We start from the raw sequence: 20,902 nt of genomic DNA, 5'->3' as shown, positions 1-20,902 counted from the left end.
TATTATTTTGTTAATATTATGAGAATATCAGTGTAATAAAAATGTATGCATTTTATGGGTCACGTAAGCATGTAAATAAATATTTATATATTATCTTTTGATTTTTTTATAATTTTATCAATTAATCGACAAAAATTTGATTTCAACAGATTTTATGCTCAATAAAAACATTATTTTTGAAATTAACTACTTTTTTTTAAGCGGTAATGAATCTTAAATTAGCTTCATAAATAATACAAGTCTTGTAAAATAATTTATTTGCAATACAACTGTTTTTTTTTTTTTTTTTAACTTTATTTCAGAAGATTTAAAAAAATTTTTTTTAAAAGATTTTAGAAAGATTTTAAAAAATGCCACAATAGAAAAAAAAACTAGAAAAATCATAGCTTTAAAAAAGGATTGTAAAGTTTTATTAATTTATTAGACTACAATACAAGCTGTAAAATTTACTACCGACAATTGCACTCAATAAAATTATGATTAAAAACTGTATTTTTTTTTTTTTAAATGTAAAGCACAGCACTTTAATTTATGTAAACCTGTTTTTCTGTTTTCTTTCTCAGTATTTATTTAAAAAAAAACAAATGTAACAAATCAATATGATATTGACGGATATATTTAGTTTTAAATCAATTTAAGTGCACTTTAGTTAATCCGAATTTTTTTTTTCCATTGTAATAACAATTTTTGTGATTGACGGATAAGAAGATCAATTTTATGATTCAACGAGAGAGTAAATATTATGAGCTAGCAAACGTGCTTTCTATTTGTCTAAACATATTAATTGTTAGTTGGCTAATACTATTCGTGTAATGAAAAAGTACTTTTTAAAAAAAAAGCTCTTCGACGTTAAGTAAATATTTTCTTTCAGAGTAGCAAAACCATGTACAGTTTCAGCCTAAAGTCCGGATATCCATTTGCAGAGATCAAATATTGATTTACGATCAAATTTCTACGATAAAGAAAACTTTAATATCTTTATTTTTTCAATATTTTTTAACAGTTTAGGGAAACTGAAATTTTTATAAAATAAAACTTTTTTATTTTTTATTTTTCCTCACAGAATTTCGTTAAAAGTGAAATTATTTGTTGGATTCTCTGAACAAAAATAAATCCCAGTTACAAACGTTTAGTTTTATATTTTAGATATTTTGTTCTCTAAAATATTTATTTTAGAAAAATAACGCATTTTCTTTTATTAGTTTTTAAATGTGAAAAACACATTTAAAGCACATTTGTGCAGCTAGAATAAGAAAGCCTGTATATGCTTGATTTTATGACTTTAGATACTTGAGTTGTACAAAAGACTCCTTATTTTAAACTGTACAGTACAACCAAATATTACGGTCTTAGTTAAGAAGAAAACCATGTGTTTTACTAAGGACAATACAGAGGGATAGACCTCACAAAAAAATAGTTTTTAACAATATAGTTAGTCTGCGACTAAACTCTGTCAAGTAATGACACTTCTCTCGATACGATTCTTTTTTAAAATAAAGATTCTATTTGAATCACTCTATGTGGATAATAATCTTGTCTTTTGACTTTATTTATTATTAATTCTAACCATAACTTCCTACATTATAAAATAAAACTTTTTTTTTTTTAATTTTTCCTCGCACAATTTCCTTAAAAGTGAAACTTTTTTTATTTTCTACCTCAGTTTAGGTCAAAAATATTTTAATAAAATAACTGAATGACGTATTATTCAATAGTTTACAATTTTCAATTTCAATACCTCTTAGGATATAACAATGGATTTAGAATCATTTTTAAGAATGATTGAACACTGGTTTGAGGCAGTTTTTTTTTAGAAATCTACACAGAACGAAAGTAAGTCTTGAGTCAAGCGTAAATTTTCTTAAATCAAGAAAATCTTAAGGAAGATTGAAAATTTCTTGAATAAAGTTAAAATTTCTAGAACGAAGTTAAATTTTTTTAAACCAAGAAAATTTCTTCTTGTTCCAAAATAACTTAGATCTTCCTTAAAATTTTCTTGATTCAAGAAATTTTTTTTTCTGTGTATCTACTCTAGACGATCTCGTAACGCAATGTAAAGAAAATGTCGCGTTATGTTTTATTTTATTAAGTTATGTCAAAAAATAGTATTGGCCTAAAATTTATAAACCTATGAATGTATATATGTGATATCAACGTAATACGTTAGATAGATTGCACCTATAATTTTAAACTGATTTTAGTAAAATTTTATGCACTCATTACATGAGTGAATATACTTTAATCAAGTTCAAAAATGAGCAAAATGAATAAATTAGTTTAAGGGTAGTCGATATTTAAAAATTGTTTCGATTTTCGAAAAACTAAAAACTTGAAGAAAAGAAAAAAAAATACCGAATGTAGTATTAAAAAAAAAAAAAAAAAAAAAAAAAAAAAAAAAAAAAAAAAATAATTTAGCTGAATATTGTCAGTGTAATGCATGGACAAATAAGGTAGTTTGAAATATGTAGTCTATTTAAAAGTTATTAATATTAAAGGATTTTAAATTGATACTTAACATTCATAATATAAATATCATATGACATTTACCTAACTCTACATAGTCATATTTTGTAAATTTTTTTAAATGCTGTAATTTAATGAAACTGACATGTATACTTTTAAAAATATGTATGCTTGTTTAAATACAATGTAAGACATAGCTAATCCGTAGCTTCAGGTACAAAGTTATATTTTGTGTTAGATAAAAACTAAAATTCATATTCAACGTAATGCATGAGAGGATGAATAAATTCTGATCTTTTTCTAATTTTAATCAACAATTATGAAAAATAAAATTAAAAAATATCCATAATAGATATTCCAATTTCCGATACATTTATTTGTAAAAGCTGTTAAGCATTAACGAATAACTTTAATCAATGTAAAACTATCAGCGGCTAATTGAATTTAAAATTTGTGCAATAATAATCGTCCATCAGATATCACTCGAGTAATTAACGGCTTTTAAATGAAATTAATATTCATTTGATGTTAGTGTATCAAATATAGAATAATTCGATTAATTATCTCTAGATAAACATCAACGTATCAAACATTAACCCCCGAGAAATGGGTTCGATCGGTAATTAAATAATTACTAACCGTTTGTGCAAGATTATTAGCACTGTCTTGAGCGGCAGCAGCGGCGGCGGCCGCTGAAGAAGGTGTCAATGGTCTTCTGGGTGGCGGTGGAGCTGCAGCTTGTGGCGGAGCCTGAGGCAAAAGTCCTGCTGGGTAAACCCAAGGACCGACTCCATAATATTGAGGTACCACTGGCGGTGCACCGGCAATTAAAGCACCGACGTACGGTTCTTGACCACTTATTACGGTGTAAGGTGCTGTTGGAAAATTTTGCTGCTGCTGCTGTTGTTGTTGCTGCTGTTGCTGGACCTGGGAAGCTGCCAGGTACTGTTGTTGTTGCTGTTGCTGCTGTTGAAGAAGCTGGAGTTGTTGAGGAGTCGCACCTTGTGGCTGACCGCGAAATAATTGCTGGAACAAAAGTTTAACGCATTGTTATTAATAAATCTAGTTAATGTTAATGTCAACGGATATGATGATTTTTAATAGATAAACAAATATAAAAACAGGATGTAAGTATAATAGGAATAATACAATGATTAATGAAGATGATACTTGTAGATAAATTTAAGTGAATATTGATGATTCGCACGAGTTAACCGTTGGAACGTAAAGTCATTGACCTATTGCGGACATTCACCGACAACGTGTGTTGCCTTTATATTAACCGATAGTTGGTTCTACGGTAACTTGGGACATTAATTGAGTGCTAACGGTATTGAATGAAATTCGGTCAACCTAATCGCGTCAGGATTAAAGGACCCAAAAGATAATTACCGTTCCAAGGATAATGTTACGCTTATGTTTTACTAATCGACATTTGATTCCTGAAAAAATTACCTCGGAGTTAGGTTCTTTTAGTTATTTTACAACACAAAGCCTTCAATTATTTTAGCATATATGTTTTTGACCTTGAAAACCGGTCACGATTGCTGGAAAATAAGGATTGATTTCTTTCTTATCAAGAATATTGTGCTAAAGTAAAACCGTGACGCTTTTCAACTATGTAATTTAAACAACGTAAGAGCAAGACTCAACGACTCGTGACTCGATAGTACTTGGCTTAGTTTTATTAGTAAACAGATATACTGTCTTATTCTTTGCTAACAGAATTAAATAGAATATAATAGAAGCAAAGGTAACGATGCGTTTCGGGTATCGACCTTAGACAGAAAGAAAAATTTCTTGATTAGAGAATCAAATTCTTGGCTCAAGAAAATTTTCGGGTCCCTGAAGGAAGACCGAAGTTATGTTGGTCAAAGCAAAAATTTTCCTTGAAATTCTATTCTTGGTGAAAGTAATTTTTTTTTAATTCAAATTATCGTAAATACTTGATACAATAAATTTTTATATTTGATCAAAATTTTTAGATACTTTAGGGAAGTAACGCCACCTACTTCAGCTGAGAAAAAAATTTTCTCACCTTGAGAAAATTTTTTCTTGAATATTTCATACCCATTTTATACTATTTTAGCGTGAAATTTTACATATTGAATGAAAAAAAATGATTCAATATTATTTGATCTTCCAATTTGACATTTTGGTCAATAAAAATATTAATGAAAATTTACTATCGAGATGTTTAATTTTTTGGAGCAAGAGGCTAAATTTTCTCAAAACAAGATTTTCTTGACTTAAATAAATTTTCTTGAATCAAGATACGTATTTCTTAAAGCAAGAGAATTAATTTTGTTGGAATCAGTAAAATTTCTTGTCAAAAAAAATTTTTTTTTCGCTCAATAAAATAATTAAGAAGAAAAATATTTTCTTGATTCAAGTGAACTTTTTTTTCTGTGCATCCTTAGTTTCAAATATTTTTAAATCATTATTTTCTTTAAGAGCCGGTCTCAGCTATTGCAGCTTCTTCAATTTCTGATTTAAAAAAAAAAAAAAAAAAAAATTAGTAAAAACTGTCTGCGACTCGATAGATTATTTAGTTATCAATTTTCTATCAGAACGTTTTTCACAAAATTTTCATTTGCTTAAAAACAATTTATAAATCTACAATAGCTTTGCTGTTGCAAGTGCGACGAAGATAGTACAGTTTTTCTTGATGAGTGCAGGGAGAGAAAAAGATGGGACCCGTTCTTAAAATTATTATCATTACAGTGGACAGAACAAGGTTACTGTTTTTTTTCTTTGTAATTTAAAATATGGCTGCAATAAATAACGTTAAGTCAAAATTTTATTGCAACGCATAAAATTTTTCGAAAATTTATTTCATTTTTTCTTCTTCATAAGACAATTGCATAAATCATATTTTTCATTAGGGTTATATTTTATAATTATTCGACGATAAATAGCAACTAATGACTAATGATACATTCAAATGCATCAAGTAATTGGTAATAAAAAAAAAAAAAAAAAAAATCAAAATGATGATAATAGTAAAAAATATAATAGAATAAAATAAAATGAGAGAGTAATTATTTAATAAAGAATGAAGCTGATTAGTCAACAGGAAATTGCGGCTGACAAGAGGGTTAAAGACATATCCCGAGAATGATGAATCACACTGGATACAACTAAACGTGTAAGGTTTCCTTCCGTCCAACATTTTCGGTATAATCCAGTCTGAAGCCAGTGGTGCTTTATCGATTTAATTCTTCAGATGCGAAAACAACTCACGGTTTAGTTCCCTCTGCATTTAAAGTAACAATACACACTACTAGTAACAGTAGTGCAGTATATATAAATGCATATACAATGGTAGTTGATAAAAGTGGAATAAAACCTCCCAAGATGGAGATGGAAAGAAAGGAATTAGCAGAAAAGAAATATATAAATGGATATAAAGAAGAAAAATTTATTATACTTTGTTTCATGATGCTGAATAAGATTTACCGTTTTTTTGAGTGTAAAAAAAAAAAGGTCGATGCTCTCTTACTACATGATGGAACTGTCATTAATATTCATGTGACAAGTTTTGTCGTATAATTTTATCATTTGATAAACAACACGATTTTATAAATCACTTTTAACGCGTCACTATTTATTTCTTATTGCATAACATCTAACTATTACTTAATTATTATGATTAGTCGTATTTATTCATTTCGATTCGTTGAATTAAAATATTAATAATAATGTCAATTAACTCAACGGAATGATGAAGAATAAATTCGATTCATGGTTTTAATTCAACAAAAAATTGCGCAGCTTTATATTACCTGAACGAAATGATAAATGTTATTAATTAAAAATAAAAAAGAAAAAAAAAAAAATAAACACGTAATCTGTGTTTACAAAAGTAAAAGGTAAATAATAGATGAGTTTTTTATGTGAGCAATGAAGAGCATTTAATGCTTCAATAATTAGAGTAATTTGTTTTGGAGCTTAAACATTGTATTGAGAGAAGAATATGTAATGAAAATGATATTTGTCGGTGCGTTAACCAGTAAAGAAGATAAAGAATTACAACTTGAACGAAGTAATCATGAGGAGCCCGTTATTTAACCGCGGTCTGTAGAATCCGTTAGCTTCATCTGGTACTCGTGAGTGAAATACAGGGTGTCTTTAAAGACTTGTCAAGTTTCATTCCACGTAACTTTTTTTTTTTATTTATTTTTATTATTTAATGACAACTATTACGTAAAATATTATATATTTCTTAGCGTTCAAGAAAAAAAAATACTTCTTTTTATATCTAACTGTTTATATTGTTATTTTTTACTGTTAAACTATTGTCTAGTGCCAATACGCTTTTCTTACTGTCATATTTTTCAATAATCCCGTACCTTTGACTTATGTATACTCCTAAATAAAACATCTTTTCAACAATTGTTGAATATTTTTCTTTAATAACACTTTAATTGTTCTATTTTTTAATTAAATTAATTTGCTATTGTTATTATTATTATTATTATTATTATTATTATTATTATTATTATTATTAAAAATTGAAGTCAAAGTTCCTCATCATATTTCTGAGATTAAATAGGTTGATATAATTGAATTTAATATCATTGAAAAACTTTTGAACTTAAAAGTTTTTATTAATATAGATGAATTTAGAGTTGTTTTGCATTTTAAAAATAATAATAATAATATTTTAAGTTGAGTCGTTAGTCAGAATATTTTTACAGTGATCTTTCCTTTTATGAGAAAATAAATTTTCATTACGAGTAATGAAATATTAATAAAACGAATACGAAAAAATTCAAGTTTTAAAATGAATAATAAATTGACAGGTTTAACTAATAATTTCAAGCAACAAGATTATTGAAATATTTTAATCAACATGAAATATTTCTATGAGCTTTCAATAAAATGAAATAAATCAAAATTAAAGCAATAATTTTTAAAAAATTTTAAGTAAAAACTTGGACGTAATTCGTTACATGCATGGAACCGGTTTGTAAATCTCGTGTCTTGGCTATCGTCCGACTTGACCCCTTGTACGACAGTCTTTTTACAATGTACGATTTTCCGGGTTGTCTTCTTATGGGCGTGGTCTCGCAAAATAGTTAATTATTTGTAATAAAGGTAATCTGAATTGTTAAAAAAACTAAAACCAGAACAAAAATAAAAAAAAATAAATACAGAACTAAGTAGAACATTTTGAGGTAAAGTATATAAATATGACGTTTAAAAAAAAATATGTAAAGACCGATTATCAAGGGATTTAGTGGATGCCCAAGCGTTAGCGATACCAGACAATAGCTATTGTAGAGCTATCTACGAGGTCGTGTCACGGCTTTTCCTGTTAGACGTTAGCCTAGTTGCAAAATTCAATTAAATAAACTCCCTTTCCCCTTTTACTCCTATCTTTTGTCCTGTTCATCTCCAGCTCATTTTCCTACACTGGTTTTCCTCTTTTTCATCGTCATTCTCTTTCCTGGTCTCTATTTTCCTTTACAACCCCACAATGTAATGCCTATACTGTACTGCCCGTACCAGTGTATATATATTGAAGCTTTTTCTTCTCTGCATTGCTACTCCTTGTTACTCGTAGATTCTAGATCCACCGTCAACAGTCATTCACTCATACTCAATATCAACCAACTCTAGAAACTAAAGAATACGTGGTACGGGTGACATTGTACTGGCTTGAGGATTCTTTCCTCTCTTAGTGAAATGTGAAATGAACCCAGGCATTAAACTTACGGTAAAATGAATCGCGTGATAAGGGTTTCTGGACACACCCTGATATTAGATACCACGGTAGGTGATGCTAGCTTTTAACCAAATGACGTAAATTTTATTATTGGATTGGCTTTGTGGGTGCGGTTTGAATTCCCTTGTCTAATAGTTCATTTTAACTCGCCTCGCCTCGCCTTTCTATCGTGTTCATTCTTATTTATTAAATAATAATAAACTAAATAATAAACTTAACAAAATGCCCAATTAATCTACGTACTGTACGATTTAAATATAACCGCCAGATGAGTAAATAATTTAATTTTTTGAGCTTTTAGTATTGTGTTGTCTATTAAATAATTTTTCAATTATTATACGATACATTATTTTCTATTTAATCAAAAATATAAATGGTATTTTACTTTTAATAATTATTTATAGCCGTGATGAAACTGTTCTAAATCAATTATTAAAGGTTATAATCAAATTTTAGATAAAAGTTATATCCAATTTTGAGTTAATTAATTTTATTATATTTATTTTTGACGGGTCGAACAAATAAAATAAAAAAGCTAAAGTTTTAGTAGAGTAACAGACAGATAAATGGAATCATAAAATCTAGTTTCAAATATATAATACTTTTAGAAGTAGTATATTGGGTGTACGAAAAAATATTGAGATTAAAAATACTTTGAGGTTTTGAATGATGTGATGATTATTATTCATACGTAACAGATAAAAAATGAAAAGAAATACTTGAAAAGTAAAAAACAAAAAAATTTGATAATTTATGAATTTTCCTCATCTTTTTTAATGATCACCGAGACTTTTTAAAATCTATAATAAAACTCATCCATTGAATTTTTATGAAAACATGGTGACAGAAATTCAAATAGATGCAGTTAAAGTTTAAATAACAAGCTAGAATACAAGTCTGTTATAACGTTACACAAAGTTGTTTTTTCTGCTAATTCTTTTCATTTTGTTTTCTTTATTTTTCTTGATAAAAACTCAACTCGAGGATAACTATTTTTTCGTAAAGTTTTTCCATTATGAAAGCACTGGAAAAACTCGGAATACATTGATTGAATGAAAATTAAATAAAAAGTAACGTAATTAAAAATATTTAGTGGACACGCTTTCCTCACTAAGAGAGACACGCTTTCTCCCTAGTCATCGGCAGATGTGTTTGTTAATTACAAACTGTACAACAATACTTAATTGCGTTGCCCATAAAAAATAAATAAATAACCAACAGCAACACTAGACTCATTAATATATCACAAATAATTTTCATTAGTAACATATCAATTATAATCCAACGACATTTGGTTTAATTTTAATGAAGTATTCAGTAAACGAAAATAAAATAATTAACCAATCCATTTATTTTAATTAGCAACTTGTGTTAAATCGATAAATTAATTACGATGACTAATAAAACTCAAACTTTTCTATTTCAATCTTAACTTTTTTCTAATAACGATAAAAAAAATTTTTTTAATTTACCTCGATCTTTAATTAGAAATTTAATTAATTTATTGAATTATGAGTAAGGTCATGAGTAATATAGTTAAAAAAAAAAAATAATAATAATAATAATAATAAGAGATATTTTATGATGAAAAAAATAAAAAATAACAACCCCCAAGAGGCGCCAACAGTCTGTCCAAAGGTTGACAAAGCGTCACGTAGCTGGCAATTTATTTTATTAGGATGTTGAAACGACGTTAGACATCAGATAGGCATAGGATGGTAATATTAAACCTTCATCGTAACATCTAGGGTGTCATATTTAGTCTACGTACTTGTTTAGTACTTGGTAGATTTCATTAAGTTGTTATCATATCGTCTTTTATTAAATCATTTGTTTTGTTTACTGTTTTTATTTATTTTTTTTTTTGTGTTTATATTCAATTTTAATAGCAATATATATTAACAGAGTTCTCTGTCATTTAGTTGGATTTATTTATTTGTCAAGATTACAAAAAGATTTTATTTAGTCATTCTGTTCTTTCTGTGTAGGGATAATAAATTTAAGCTGAAAGTATATACAATACTTGAATTGAAAAACTTTTTTCTAAGTATCGGAGTACACGGAAAAAGTCATGAATAAAAGTTTAATGCGAGATTGCTTACGGAGTAAATATTGAATTGACAATTGATAATTTGTTTTAAATCCCAACAATTATATATCTCTATATGACCGGATTTTATATAGCGAATTGATGAATAAATAGTTAATAAAAGACTTATAAGGCACATATGTACAACTTTGTAAATGACGAAGTGCAATCAAAAAGATAGATAGATATATGGCAAGCAGGCAAGGTTGTAAAGTTGAAGCGAATTCACTTTAGTCGAATCTATGACGCTTGTAGGATGGATGGATGGATGAATGGATAGATAGATGTGAATATATCTATAGATATATAAGTATCATCGGCGTTATTTTTGTATTGAGCTAAAAAAAGAAATAAGATTTTTCAAGGAGAAATCTGAGTTGAACGAGCTACAAAATGTTTTGCGGTCGCGTTTTTGTTCTATTTAGACAATGATGGAAAATCCATGTTCAAGTGTATTTCAATCTTTGATGTCCTATCAATACTAGATTTTTTTTTATTGCCAAACCGGGATTGTTATTGACCTTTTATTGATCGGGACAGAGAAACTATTATGAAATACGATCAAAATTTTCTTATAAAAAAGATAATGGAAGTTAGGCTAGAAACGAATTAAATAAGAAAATGAAATATATATTTAGTATATAAAGTTTAAGTTGGACATACTATAAATTGTCAGTTTTTCATTTATCTTCAGCAAAATTATTATTGTTTAAATAAATACATAAATTTCACCGTAAATTTTAATAAATAACAAATAATATAATCAAGTATTTATGAATAAGTAGTTTTTAATTTTAAAACTTATCGCTATTCATATTGATAAATTGGTGCATGGTTTAATAATTTTTTTTTTACTCAGAATGAAATATTTTTTAAATAGATGAGAAATTTTTTATTTTAACAATAATAATTTCGTCGAAAATTAAAGAAAAACCGACAATTTGGGATAAATTCAACTTTAATCTCAAATAACTTTTGAAAAAGTAATTTTACGATAAAATTATGCGACCTCCCATACATAGCATTCAATTTTTTACAAAAATATGTATCGCTCTAGTCGGTAAATTGTTTGTATGACAAGATATAAAAGTCAAAAGTTTAAAAATATTTTTATCGTGTTATTAAAGGTTTTCTTGACAAAGCTAAAGCATAACATATGTCGACGTAGAATATGATGACTCATATGAAGTACATATCAAGTGAGGGATGGATAAACAAGTCCTTGATTTTAACACGCTCGAAAAACAGCGAAGACAACATTTACGTTCTGTAAGATCGAATATGACCTTTAAGAAATGCTAAATTTTTTTTTTCATCTCTAATTGTTATTTTTGTCTCTAATGACGATAAATGGAAGTAATATTGGAAATTTTAATTAGTGAGTCGACCTACCTAAAATAGTTTTTAGAAGTAATCAATTTTTGTAAATGTTCTAACATATGGTTAGAAAGTTTCTGGATTGTTAAAATGAATTTGGATTCGGTATGAATGTTTTGGAAATTTCACAGATATTTACAAAAGTTCTAGGGAATTTCAAACTACAAATTTTTGAAGTTTGTTGAGTTTTATAGTTCATTAAATTCAGAAGTTGAGGAAATGATTTGTGGTTGCACGAATTTTTCAATTTAAGAATTTTAAGTTAGTCAGAATAGCATCTAAGGACCTCAAAACGTTAGAGATCAGATAAACAAGATTTTCATAATGAAGAGTTAAAAAGTAAAATGATTGAATTTAGAAAAATTAAATTACAATTTTTTCAAATTAAATTCAAGTTTAGCTGAATTTCTTTTCATTGCATATATTCTTTCAATTTCAACTCTTTCAAGAATAAGAACCTTTATAGCCGTAATTGCACAGAATCCTTAGGTAAATCACAATACAAGCGATTATTTTGATGAGATATTAATTTTTTGACTTACTGTCGTAGCTAAAAGTAAGTACAATTTACACTTATAAGTGATAATTAAAATAGATTACTCTAATGGATATAAAAATAAAAAATTAGAATGATATGTGTGCTATAAATGTAAATACATAGACAATGGTTTTTACATTTATAACGACCCATATAGAACTAAAGAACATGACGAACGCGTGTCAGAAAGATCGTTCGTACCAACCCCCGATCTGTTTTCTCTCTTTCTCTTCGACCTGAGTACCTGTAGATGTTTCAACGTCGACGCTCCCATGTCCAATCGATAGAAGAAACTAGAGGTATTTCTATGAAGAAAATAGAAAATAGAAATCGAAAGAGTTTGAGATAAAGTAAGAAAAAAAAAAAAACAAAATAATAAGAAAACTCATGGTCTTGATCGATCATTGATTCTTAGTGACCCATGATTTAAAAAAAGAGTAATCCGCTGGAGACACGGTCGTTATGGGAATTGAATAAAGTCGAAAAAGTTGACTGTAGGTTGTCGGAATGTGATAAAACAAAACTCGTCATGTTTTACAAAAGTTTTTATAACTTGGAAATGCTTCTTATATGAAATCTTTGATATAAAAAGAGCAGAAAATAGAGCAGCAAAAAATAAAAATTAATCTGTTTCAAACTCTCGGTACTTTTTGGTCGGATAATTTCAAAGCTTTGTTATTCAACATAAATATAAATTAAATTTTATAAATATTAAAAGAGAAAGGTATTTAAATAATTTATAATCTTTAAAGTTGTTAAATTAATAATCAATAGTGTTAAATTTTAAATAAAAAAAATGCTAATTATATTGAATAATTAAAGTATAATAGCAAACGTAGACGCATTTCGAAAGTCAACGGGTAAGAGAAAACCATCATTTATCTCAGATCGTAAATGCCCACGAGACTGTTATAGACTCTTATACACAATAAAAATAAATAACAAGAACAAGAAGTATAAAGAGTAAAAGACATCGTTTTATCGACTGTACTTTCAAGTACTAACAAAAATAAAGAATGTGAAAAGTTTTGCTGGTTCTTATTTTTACATCAAGATTACCAAAAATATTTAGGTTTATATATTTTGGATTTACTTAATTTATATATTATATATAATGTCATAGTGTCTATATTCAAAATAGCACAATATAATGTTCTTGGGTTAAATGTAAATTGAAATTGGAAACCGCTTCAATTAGCGAGCGTTGCAATATTATACAAACAAGTGATAGAGATACGAATTCATCTAGAAAAGGTGTATTTTAATCGGGACACAAATGTCCAATATAAATCGATCACTCTTGACATACTATATACCGTCAGACACATTCTAGTTTCTTCAATACTTAATCTTGCTTGTCCTCACTTTGCCAGAATGTTTGGACCTTCAATCTCATTTCGATTCGCTCCCAATTTACTTATTGATCAATCAATCTCACGCTTCTAATAAACTTTAAATTAACATATTACCAAGTGAGATAAACTTTTATAGATAATCAATAGAGATATATTTATTTTCCAATAACGTCAACTAACTATCACTGTTTCTCTTTAAACACCCAACTTTTGTTAATGAAATGCTTTATTTATACAAATTTCATGTAATTTATTAATTTGAATGTATTTTTCAGAGCTTAAGTTTATTTTAAAAATAATACTCCTAGCGAATACTGAAAATTACGAATCGTGATTGAAAAAAAACTCTAGCTCAATAATTTTAAATTACAAAATACATAATTAGGGTATTTTTTAAATAAACAAAAAAATTAATGTTGCTAAGATAAAGTACCCAGTAGTTGAACAAGTTTCAAAGTAAAACGTATTTGACCCTACTTTTAATAAATAAATATGTAATTTTTAGTTCAAATTAGTGATTTTCATGAAAATATGAGCAACTTTGAATTGATTGAAGCGCGAAATAACGCAGATAATTGAATATTTATATTTTGGCAGTGTTTTTAAGATAGATTATATAAGTAGTAGTAGTTGGACAATTAATTCTGACAATATGTACAGCTAAAATTTTCAACGTTTTATTGAAATATCAAATGAAATATATTATTGATTAATATTAAAATAATACTATGAATATTTAATATTTTCATTTAAAAATAAGAAATATTTATATTCAATTTTTCAGCTACATTTTTTATGGATGAAAAAGCAAATTTTCAATTATAAATCAAAAAACTCAATTCAAAACGTTCAATAATTTTGAGCTATAAAATTTATTTAATTTGCAAGAATTAATACAAATTATAATGATGACCATTAGTCTATAAACCTATTAGAGGTCAGAGTGTGATAATAACTATCGCTGAAAATCATATAGAACCTTTAAAAGGCACAAATTAAGGTCAATACCTTATCAAAGACGCTAAATTAAAAAAAAAAAAAAAAAAAAAAAAATTTTTTTTTCATACCGATTTTATGAAGACAAAACTTTCCCTATTCTTTTAATTATATAGATCATTATTTCTCTTGTTGTCATCAATTCAATTAATTTTTTAATGGCCAAAACTATAAATTGTAAATTAACAAAATATTTCAAATAATGAAATTAGTTTCGAACTTTTTATTCAATGACTTAAAATTTTTGATAAATAATTGATATTTCTCCAATATTGTAATTAAAAAGCATATATTAAAACATAGCTTGCATATTATTTTCCAATAAATGTTGTCAATAATACATTTTTTCTTCGTTTTAGCTTGTCCGATTTTTTATTTATCGAAAATAATATTTTTCAAATAATTATGCATCATAGCAAAATATATTGTTATTATGGATTCAGTTCTATTGTTGAGATAATATTTATTTGTTACACTATAAAATTTTTGCAGAGCCAAATATAGAGATCAAAATTCAGTCACTCGACAAATGAAGACATTAAAGGAAGTAGTGTCCAAGCATCATATTGAAGTTTCTACTTAAAGGTATTCCCTTGGTGAATTTCCGCTTTATGCGATGACAACTACCGTACAGTACGACTCAGTGCGAGCTTCCGTTTCCTCTGTGAAATTCTCTCAAAATTACTTGCAAGGAGACTGAACAGTATTTCATTTCACTCTTGTCGATCTTAACAAATAACTTGATACAAAACAATAGTTGATTTAAAGTAAAATAAAAAATAATTTAAAATAATATAAAACACACAAATAAACGATTGTTAGAAAAATTGTCAACGTAATTCAACTTACTAATTTTATATTTATTTACAATTCTTTTTTTTTCACGTTTTGCTGACTTTCTACTTTACTTTATGATTCTTCAATAATAAAAGTATTAGTCGACATTATTTTTGTTTCGAAAAATAACTGACGATTAATTTTTATGTCAATTGGACAAAAAGAGTAAAATAAAAAATTGGAAATTTTTATTTTAAAAATAGACCTCAGTATCATTAATAACAAGTTAAAATTTAGGAAGTTGATAGCATAAGTGAGCTTGAGATTTTTATTCCGAGCTGATTTTATCGAAAAATTATTTTTAACAAACTTAAATTATAGTGCAATTAAAAATTTATTCAACTAAAATCTACGTAGATTTCAAACTTGAAAAATAAAAATAGTCGCTGTTTATTGCGTTAGGAATGGATATTTACGATTAATGAATTCTAGTTTTTATGTCGCGTTTTTTTTTTTTTTTTTTTTTTTTAAATAAAGAAAGTAAAAATGAAGTATTTTTTAAAAATATTTATAAACATGAATAGATAAAAATGTTAATTAAATATCATAATGATGTGGGTAATGATACAAAAATTAATGAATTATATTAATCCATAATAAAAAAAATAAGTAGCTAGCTAAAGTTAAAATAGCTGAGAACATGTTACGGTGAACGTGAGATTTGGTTAGACAATCTCAGTACTGAGTCTATTCAGCGGTAATACGGTACCACCGTAATAAGAGACACCCCAGCAATTACACACTTCCCTTTACCTCTACCCTTTCGCCACGTTCTCATCGTCATCGTCGAGGGCATAAGATCCCGCCTGACATCGCAATATTATTCTATATATATCAAGGTTTTATTATATTTATATTTATATTTTAAAGTAAATACAAAGAGCACAATATAATTCAGTAGTGTTACTTTTTTTTAAACATTACGTATTATTATATCTACAGATTCGGTAGAATCTGGCGCCAAGTTCCGTTCAAAAATTCCGTTGTAAACGGAGCGCCAGACTACCGAATGTGTTTACCGTAAACAAAACGATATTTTTAGGTTGTAAAATTTTATTAATTCTACAGAACTTTTTTTTCTCCAATATTACTCTATAATTATACATTATATGTTATATTATCAATATTAATTGATAATGGTCATTGAAAATAATAAATTCTATTTAAAATTAATTAAATTCTCTAGCACAAACTATAGCGATCCAGATTTTTAGATTTTGACTTTTTTCTTATGGAGAAAGTGACATGCCACAGACTAAATAATTTGAGAATGTATGGTAACTCTCTACTAGATGGGAGACTACAGTTAAAAAAAAAAGTTATGAGCTTGCGTCGATGCTCACTAGGGCTCGTCAATGTTACTCTAACACAAACTGTAGTTAGAAAGTTCGAAATCGAAAATAAAAGAAATAGTAACAATCATCAATATTACAAAAACCATGGAAATTTATTTTACGATTTTATAAAATATAAATATTATGATTGATAATTTGTCTATCAATCTAAACCAAAGGATATACTTGATGGAATTTTATTAATGCTTATTAGTTACTCTACGAGAAATAAAAGTTTAACGTGATCAACAGATTCGGTAGAATATGGCGCCAAGTTCCGTTCTCGAGCCAGACTACCGAGTGTGTATATACCGTAAGCAGAATCGTTTTTTGAGGTTACAAGTTTTTTTTCAAATTTAATTTGATTTTTTTTTATATGATATTTTATAATAGTAGTTCATGCTTTTTATTACGCGTATTGCTTGATTATTATCAATTATCTTTATAATTTCTATTTAAAATTATTAAAAATAATCAGCACAATTATAGCGACCCAGATTTTTAGATTTTAACTTTTTTCTTATGTAAAAAGCGGACGGCCAGAGACTAAATAATATAACGATGCATGCTAATCTTATGATAGATGGAAAACTACAGTGAAAAAAAGATATTTGACAGCTTGCAAATACACACGCCAGGCGGCGCAAGAATAACTTTTACATGAACTATAGCTTAAAGGGGATAGTTTGCCACCGGAAATGTATTAAATTAAAATTGTCAATTTTTATTATAATTACAAAAAAAAACTGAAATCCGAACAAAAACAGTTTCACTGTAAAAAAATCGTGCCAAGTCCACGTTCATAAGACTATTAAGAAAAAAAATTTTATTTCTTTACAAAAAGATATCAAATAAAAAATTAAAAGATCCAAATAACCGATATGGTTGTATATGATTTTCGAAAATTAAAAAAAAAATTTTGTAAATTTAAAAATTAAAAGAAACAATTTTGGAACGTATTTAGTGTGCGTAGTTACGAAATATTTCACTTTTTATGAAGTTCTTAAATTGTATCTACTACAACACTTAAAAAAAATTGAAGTACACAATAACGCACACCAAGTACGTTCCAAAATTGTTTCTTTTAATTTTTAAATTTACAAAAATTTTTTTTTAATTTTCGAAAATCATATACAACCATATCGGTTACTTGGATTTTTTAATTTTTTATTTGATATCTTTTTGTAAAGAAATAAAATTTTTTTTTCTTAATAGTCTTATGAACGTGGACTTGGCACGATTTTTTTACAGTGAAACTGTTTTTGTTCGGATTTATATTTTCTCACGCACTTGTTGATTTTTTTCATAACTTTAAACAACTTAGAGATTGGTCTTGTTGTTATTGTTATATTTATAAACTGCAAAATACAATAGATGAGAAATAAATTCTTCAAGATGAGAAACCAGGTCGTGCGAAGTGTCATGTCGATACACAACGAGCGTTTGCTTAAACATTTTATCGTCTAACGAAACAGTTATATGCGGTCGCGTGACTGCAGTTCTAAAAGGCGTGCCTGCACTGAAGAATCACCAAGCCTCACATTATTCTTGGTAGGTATATCTGTGGCTTCTTAGAAGCATACGTGATATATACCATTATGTTCAACATTTTCGAAATACTCTAATTTATATATTAATAACAGTTATATAATTGGATCTTTACACATTTTTATTGGTCATTAAATTTTATTTTATTACCGATTTTCTTATTATGCTGCGGGTGTGTTTTACGATTCCCATTTTCGTTTATTTATTTACTTTATTGTTCCGATAATTTAGTAAATTTTACTTTTTAGTGTATTCGTTATAATACGCAAATTTGCGAGATATATATATATATATATATAAAGCAAAAGACATTTTTTTTTTTAAGACAAAAATTATAAAAACACGATAAACATTTTTAAAAATTTTGATTCATATAAATTGTAAGGGAGGGTGGGGCACAGCGGGCCACCTGGGGTATAACGGCCCACCTCAAAAATTAAGTAAAAATTTATTTTTTTTTTATTTTCCGTCAAGTTATAACCTCTATAATGTTTTTATGATATTTTGGGCCGATATGTGATGTGGGGTAAAATGGACCACTCGAAAAAAAGAAAAAAAATGAATTGTGAGAAATTTAAAGAATTAATTTTTTTAAGCCTTTTCAGGGCAATTGTATTTATCTAGGGTAAAATGAATGAAGAAAAAATTTAATTGAACTGAAAAATTCAACAAAAAATTGAATAGTCTGGCTAGTAAAAAATTGTAACCAGAAATATTAATAAAAATTTTTCTTAAAGGATCTAGACACAAAAATTTAATCAACAATTATTACTTATATTTATAATAAAACCATTTATCCTTTTTCTTCAAGTTCAAATTAATAACCATAATAGCGTAATTGAAAAAAATTAGTGTAAGCTCTAAAATTTTTTACCAATAATATTTCTCAAGTTTTTGCTCCGATCATATATATTTTTTTTTTTTTTTACAGAAATAGATTTTTAAAATTCAAAAAAAATTTGATGGAATAAATTTTCTGAAATATACTTTTAAAAATAACATCGAATAGTTACACTGTAAAAAATTTGCGGAGTGAACGCGGAGTAAACGCGGAGTGAATGATTTTTAATTGATTCACTCCCAGCAGGAGTGATCTTTACTCCGAGGAGTTAATTTTTATTAATAATAAAATTCACTCCGCATTCACTCCCAAAATAAATGAATTTAGAAATAAATAAATTTTTGTAAAGAAAATATTTTTATTAACCCTTTTTATATTTAATTATTAAAAATTTAATTTATTATTATTAATAATATTTAATTTTAATTATTATTATAATGTTTTTATATTTTTTTTTTTTCATAAATTAATTATAATTAGATAAAATTTTGCTTTATTAAATAATAATTTTTGTTAGAATTGCATTGTACTTTTTTAACTATTGACGTTGTTAAAGATATACGCTCATCCGCTGTTACACTCATTAAGAGCTTTCATTTGAGTACCCACATGCATTTTTGATATATTTTTCATATATACATATATATATAGTATATATAAATATATGAAAAATTGATGTGGGTACTCAAATGAAAGGTCTCGATGAGTGTAATGTCGTGGTGAGCTTATATCTTTAAAAATGTTAATAGCTCACGAGATGCAAGGTCATTTCTTAATTATGTATCGAGAGATAGAGTATTTTCGACTGCAGTCTAAATAGTAAATACGTATCATAATAAATTAGCTATTGGTGAGAATAATATGAAACCATGAAAAGGCACAACTCCAAGTCAAGACTTTTCCAACGACACCAAATTTAACCATAAAAACCCATTTCATCATATAAATACACTGGCCACAAAATTTTACTTATTCTTTTAATAATATAGATTATTATTATTATTATTATTATTATTATTTGTTGATTTATAATAAATCATTTATAGTAAATTAATTTTGAGATTTTTTTGTAAAACGAAAATTCATCCTTATTTTATTTTTTTTAAAAACTCCGAACGCGGATGTTTTTTGGAGTGAAATCTGGAATCACTCCGCAAACAAAAACTCCAGATTGACTACCTACGCGGAGTGATTAATTACTTCATTCCGGAACTTCGAGTGATGAGAGTGAAATTCACTCCCGATTCACTCCGGATTTTTTACAGTGTAGTGGAAAAAAAAACTTCACTTTTAAAGGTGTTACTGTATAAAACTTGACAACACTCTTCGAAGGTTTTTCTGACGATTAAAAAATACTTTTTATTTTGTCATATTGTTGGAGATATCAATTGCTTTGACAAGTTATAAAACCCAAACATGAATATTGTGCTTGAAAGTTTATTTAACTATGACAATCAGAAAACTAAACTTGGATTAGATTTATTCTTATCGTTTATTTGTCTTCGATATTCAAGCAAGAAAAATCATCACTTGATGCTTATATTTAATTGCGTCAATTTACATTTAAATTTCTACTCAATGCATTAAACAGTTACAAGAATAACCCGTGGCAAAATTTTGAAGACTGGAATGAAATTGTCATAACTGTATGATATTATTTTTGCAGTTTTAAAATAGTATAGAAAACTATAATTGAAAATAGAACTGATTTTAACCTTCTAATTTCGAATATTTGATGAGTCAGGGGTATCACCTTGAAAAGGTTTATATTGATGATGAAAAAAAGTTATTCA

At 26.9% G+C, this 20,902-nt stretch overlaps 1 protein-coding gene across 3 annotated transcripts in view; it reads right to left on the bottom strand.

The window, feature by feature from the left end:
• Window positions 1–20,902, bottom strand: part of Pum (pumilio) — a 65,377-nt gene that overhangs the window by 10,163 nt on the left and 34,312 nt on the right. For all 3 annotated transcript variants that reach the window (XM_074249048.1, XM_074249049.1, XM_074249050.1), the window contains one exon: window positions 3,103–3,489. In XM_074249048.1, coding sequence (XP_074105149.1) covers window positions 3,103–3,489 — 387 coding nt within the window. The remainder of the gene's footprint in view (window positions 1–3,102; window positions 3,490–20,902) is intronic.

This window comes from Cotesia typhae, unplaced genomic scaffold, assembly GCF_013202065.1.
Source record: "Cotesia typhae breed Kobodo isofemale line unplaced genomic scaffold, CoteBio_Ctyphae contig_5, whole genome shotgun sequence".
Lineage (NCBI taxonomy): Eukaryota > Metazoa > Arthropoda > Insecta > Hymenoptera > Braconidae > Cotesia > Cotesia typhae.
The sequence above is the reverse complement of the archived record's forward strand: the minus strand, read 5'-3'. Positions and strand labels throughout refer to the sequence as shown.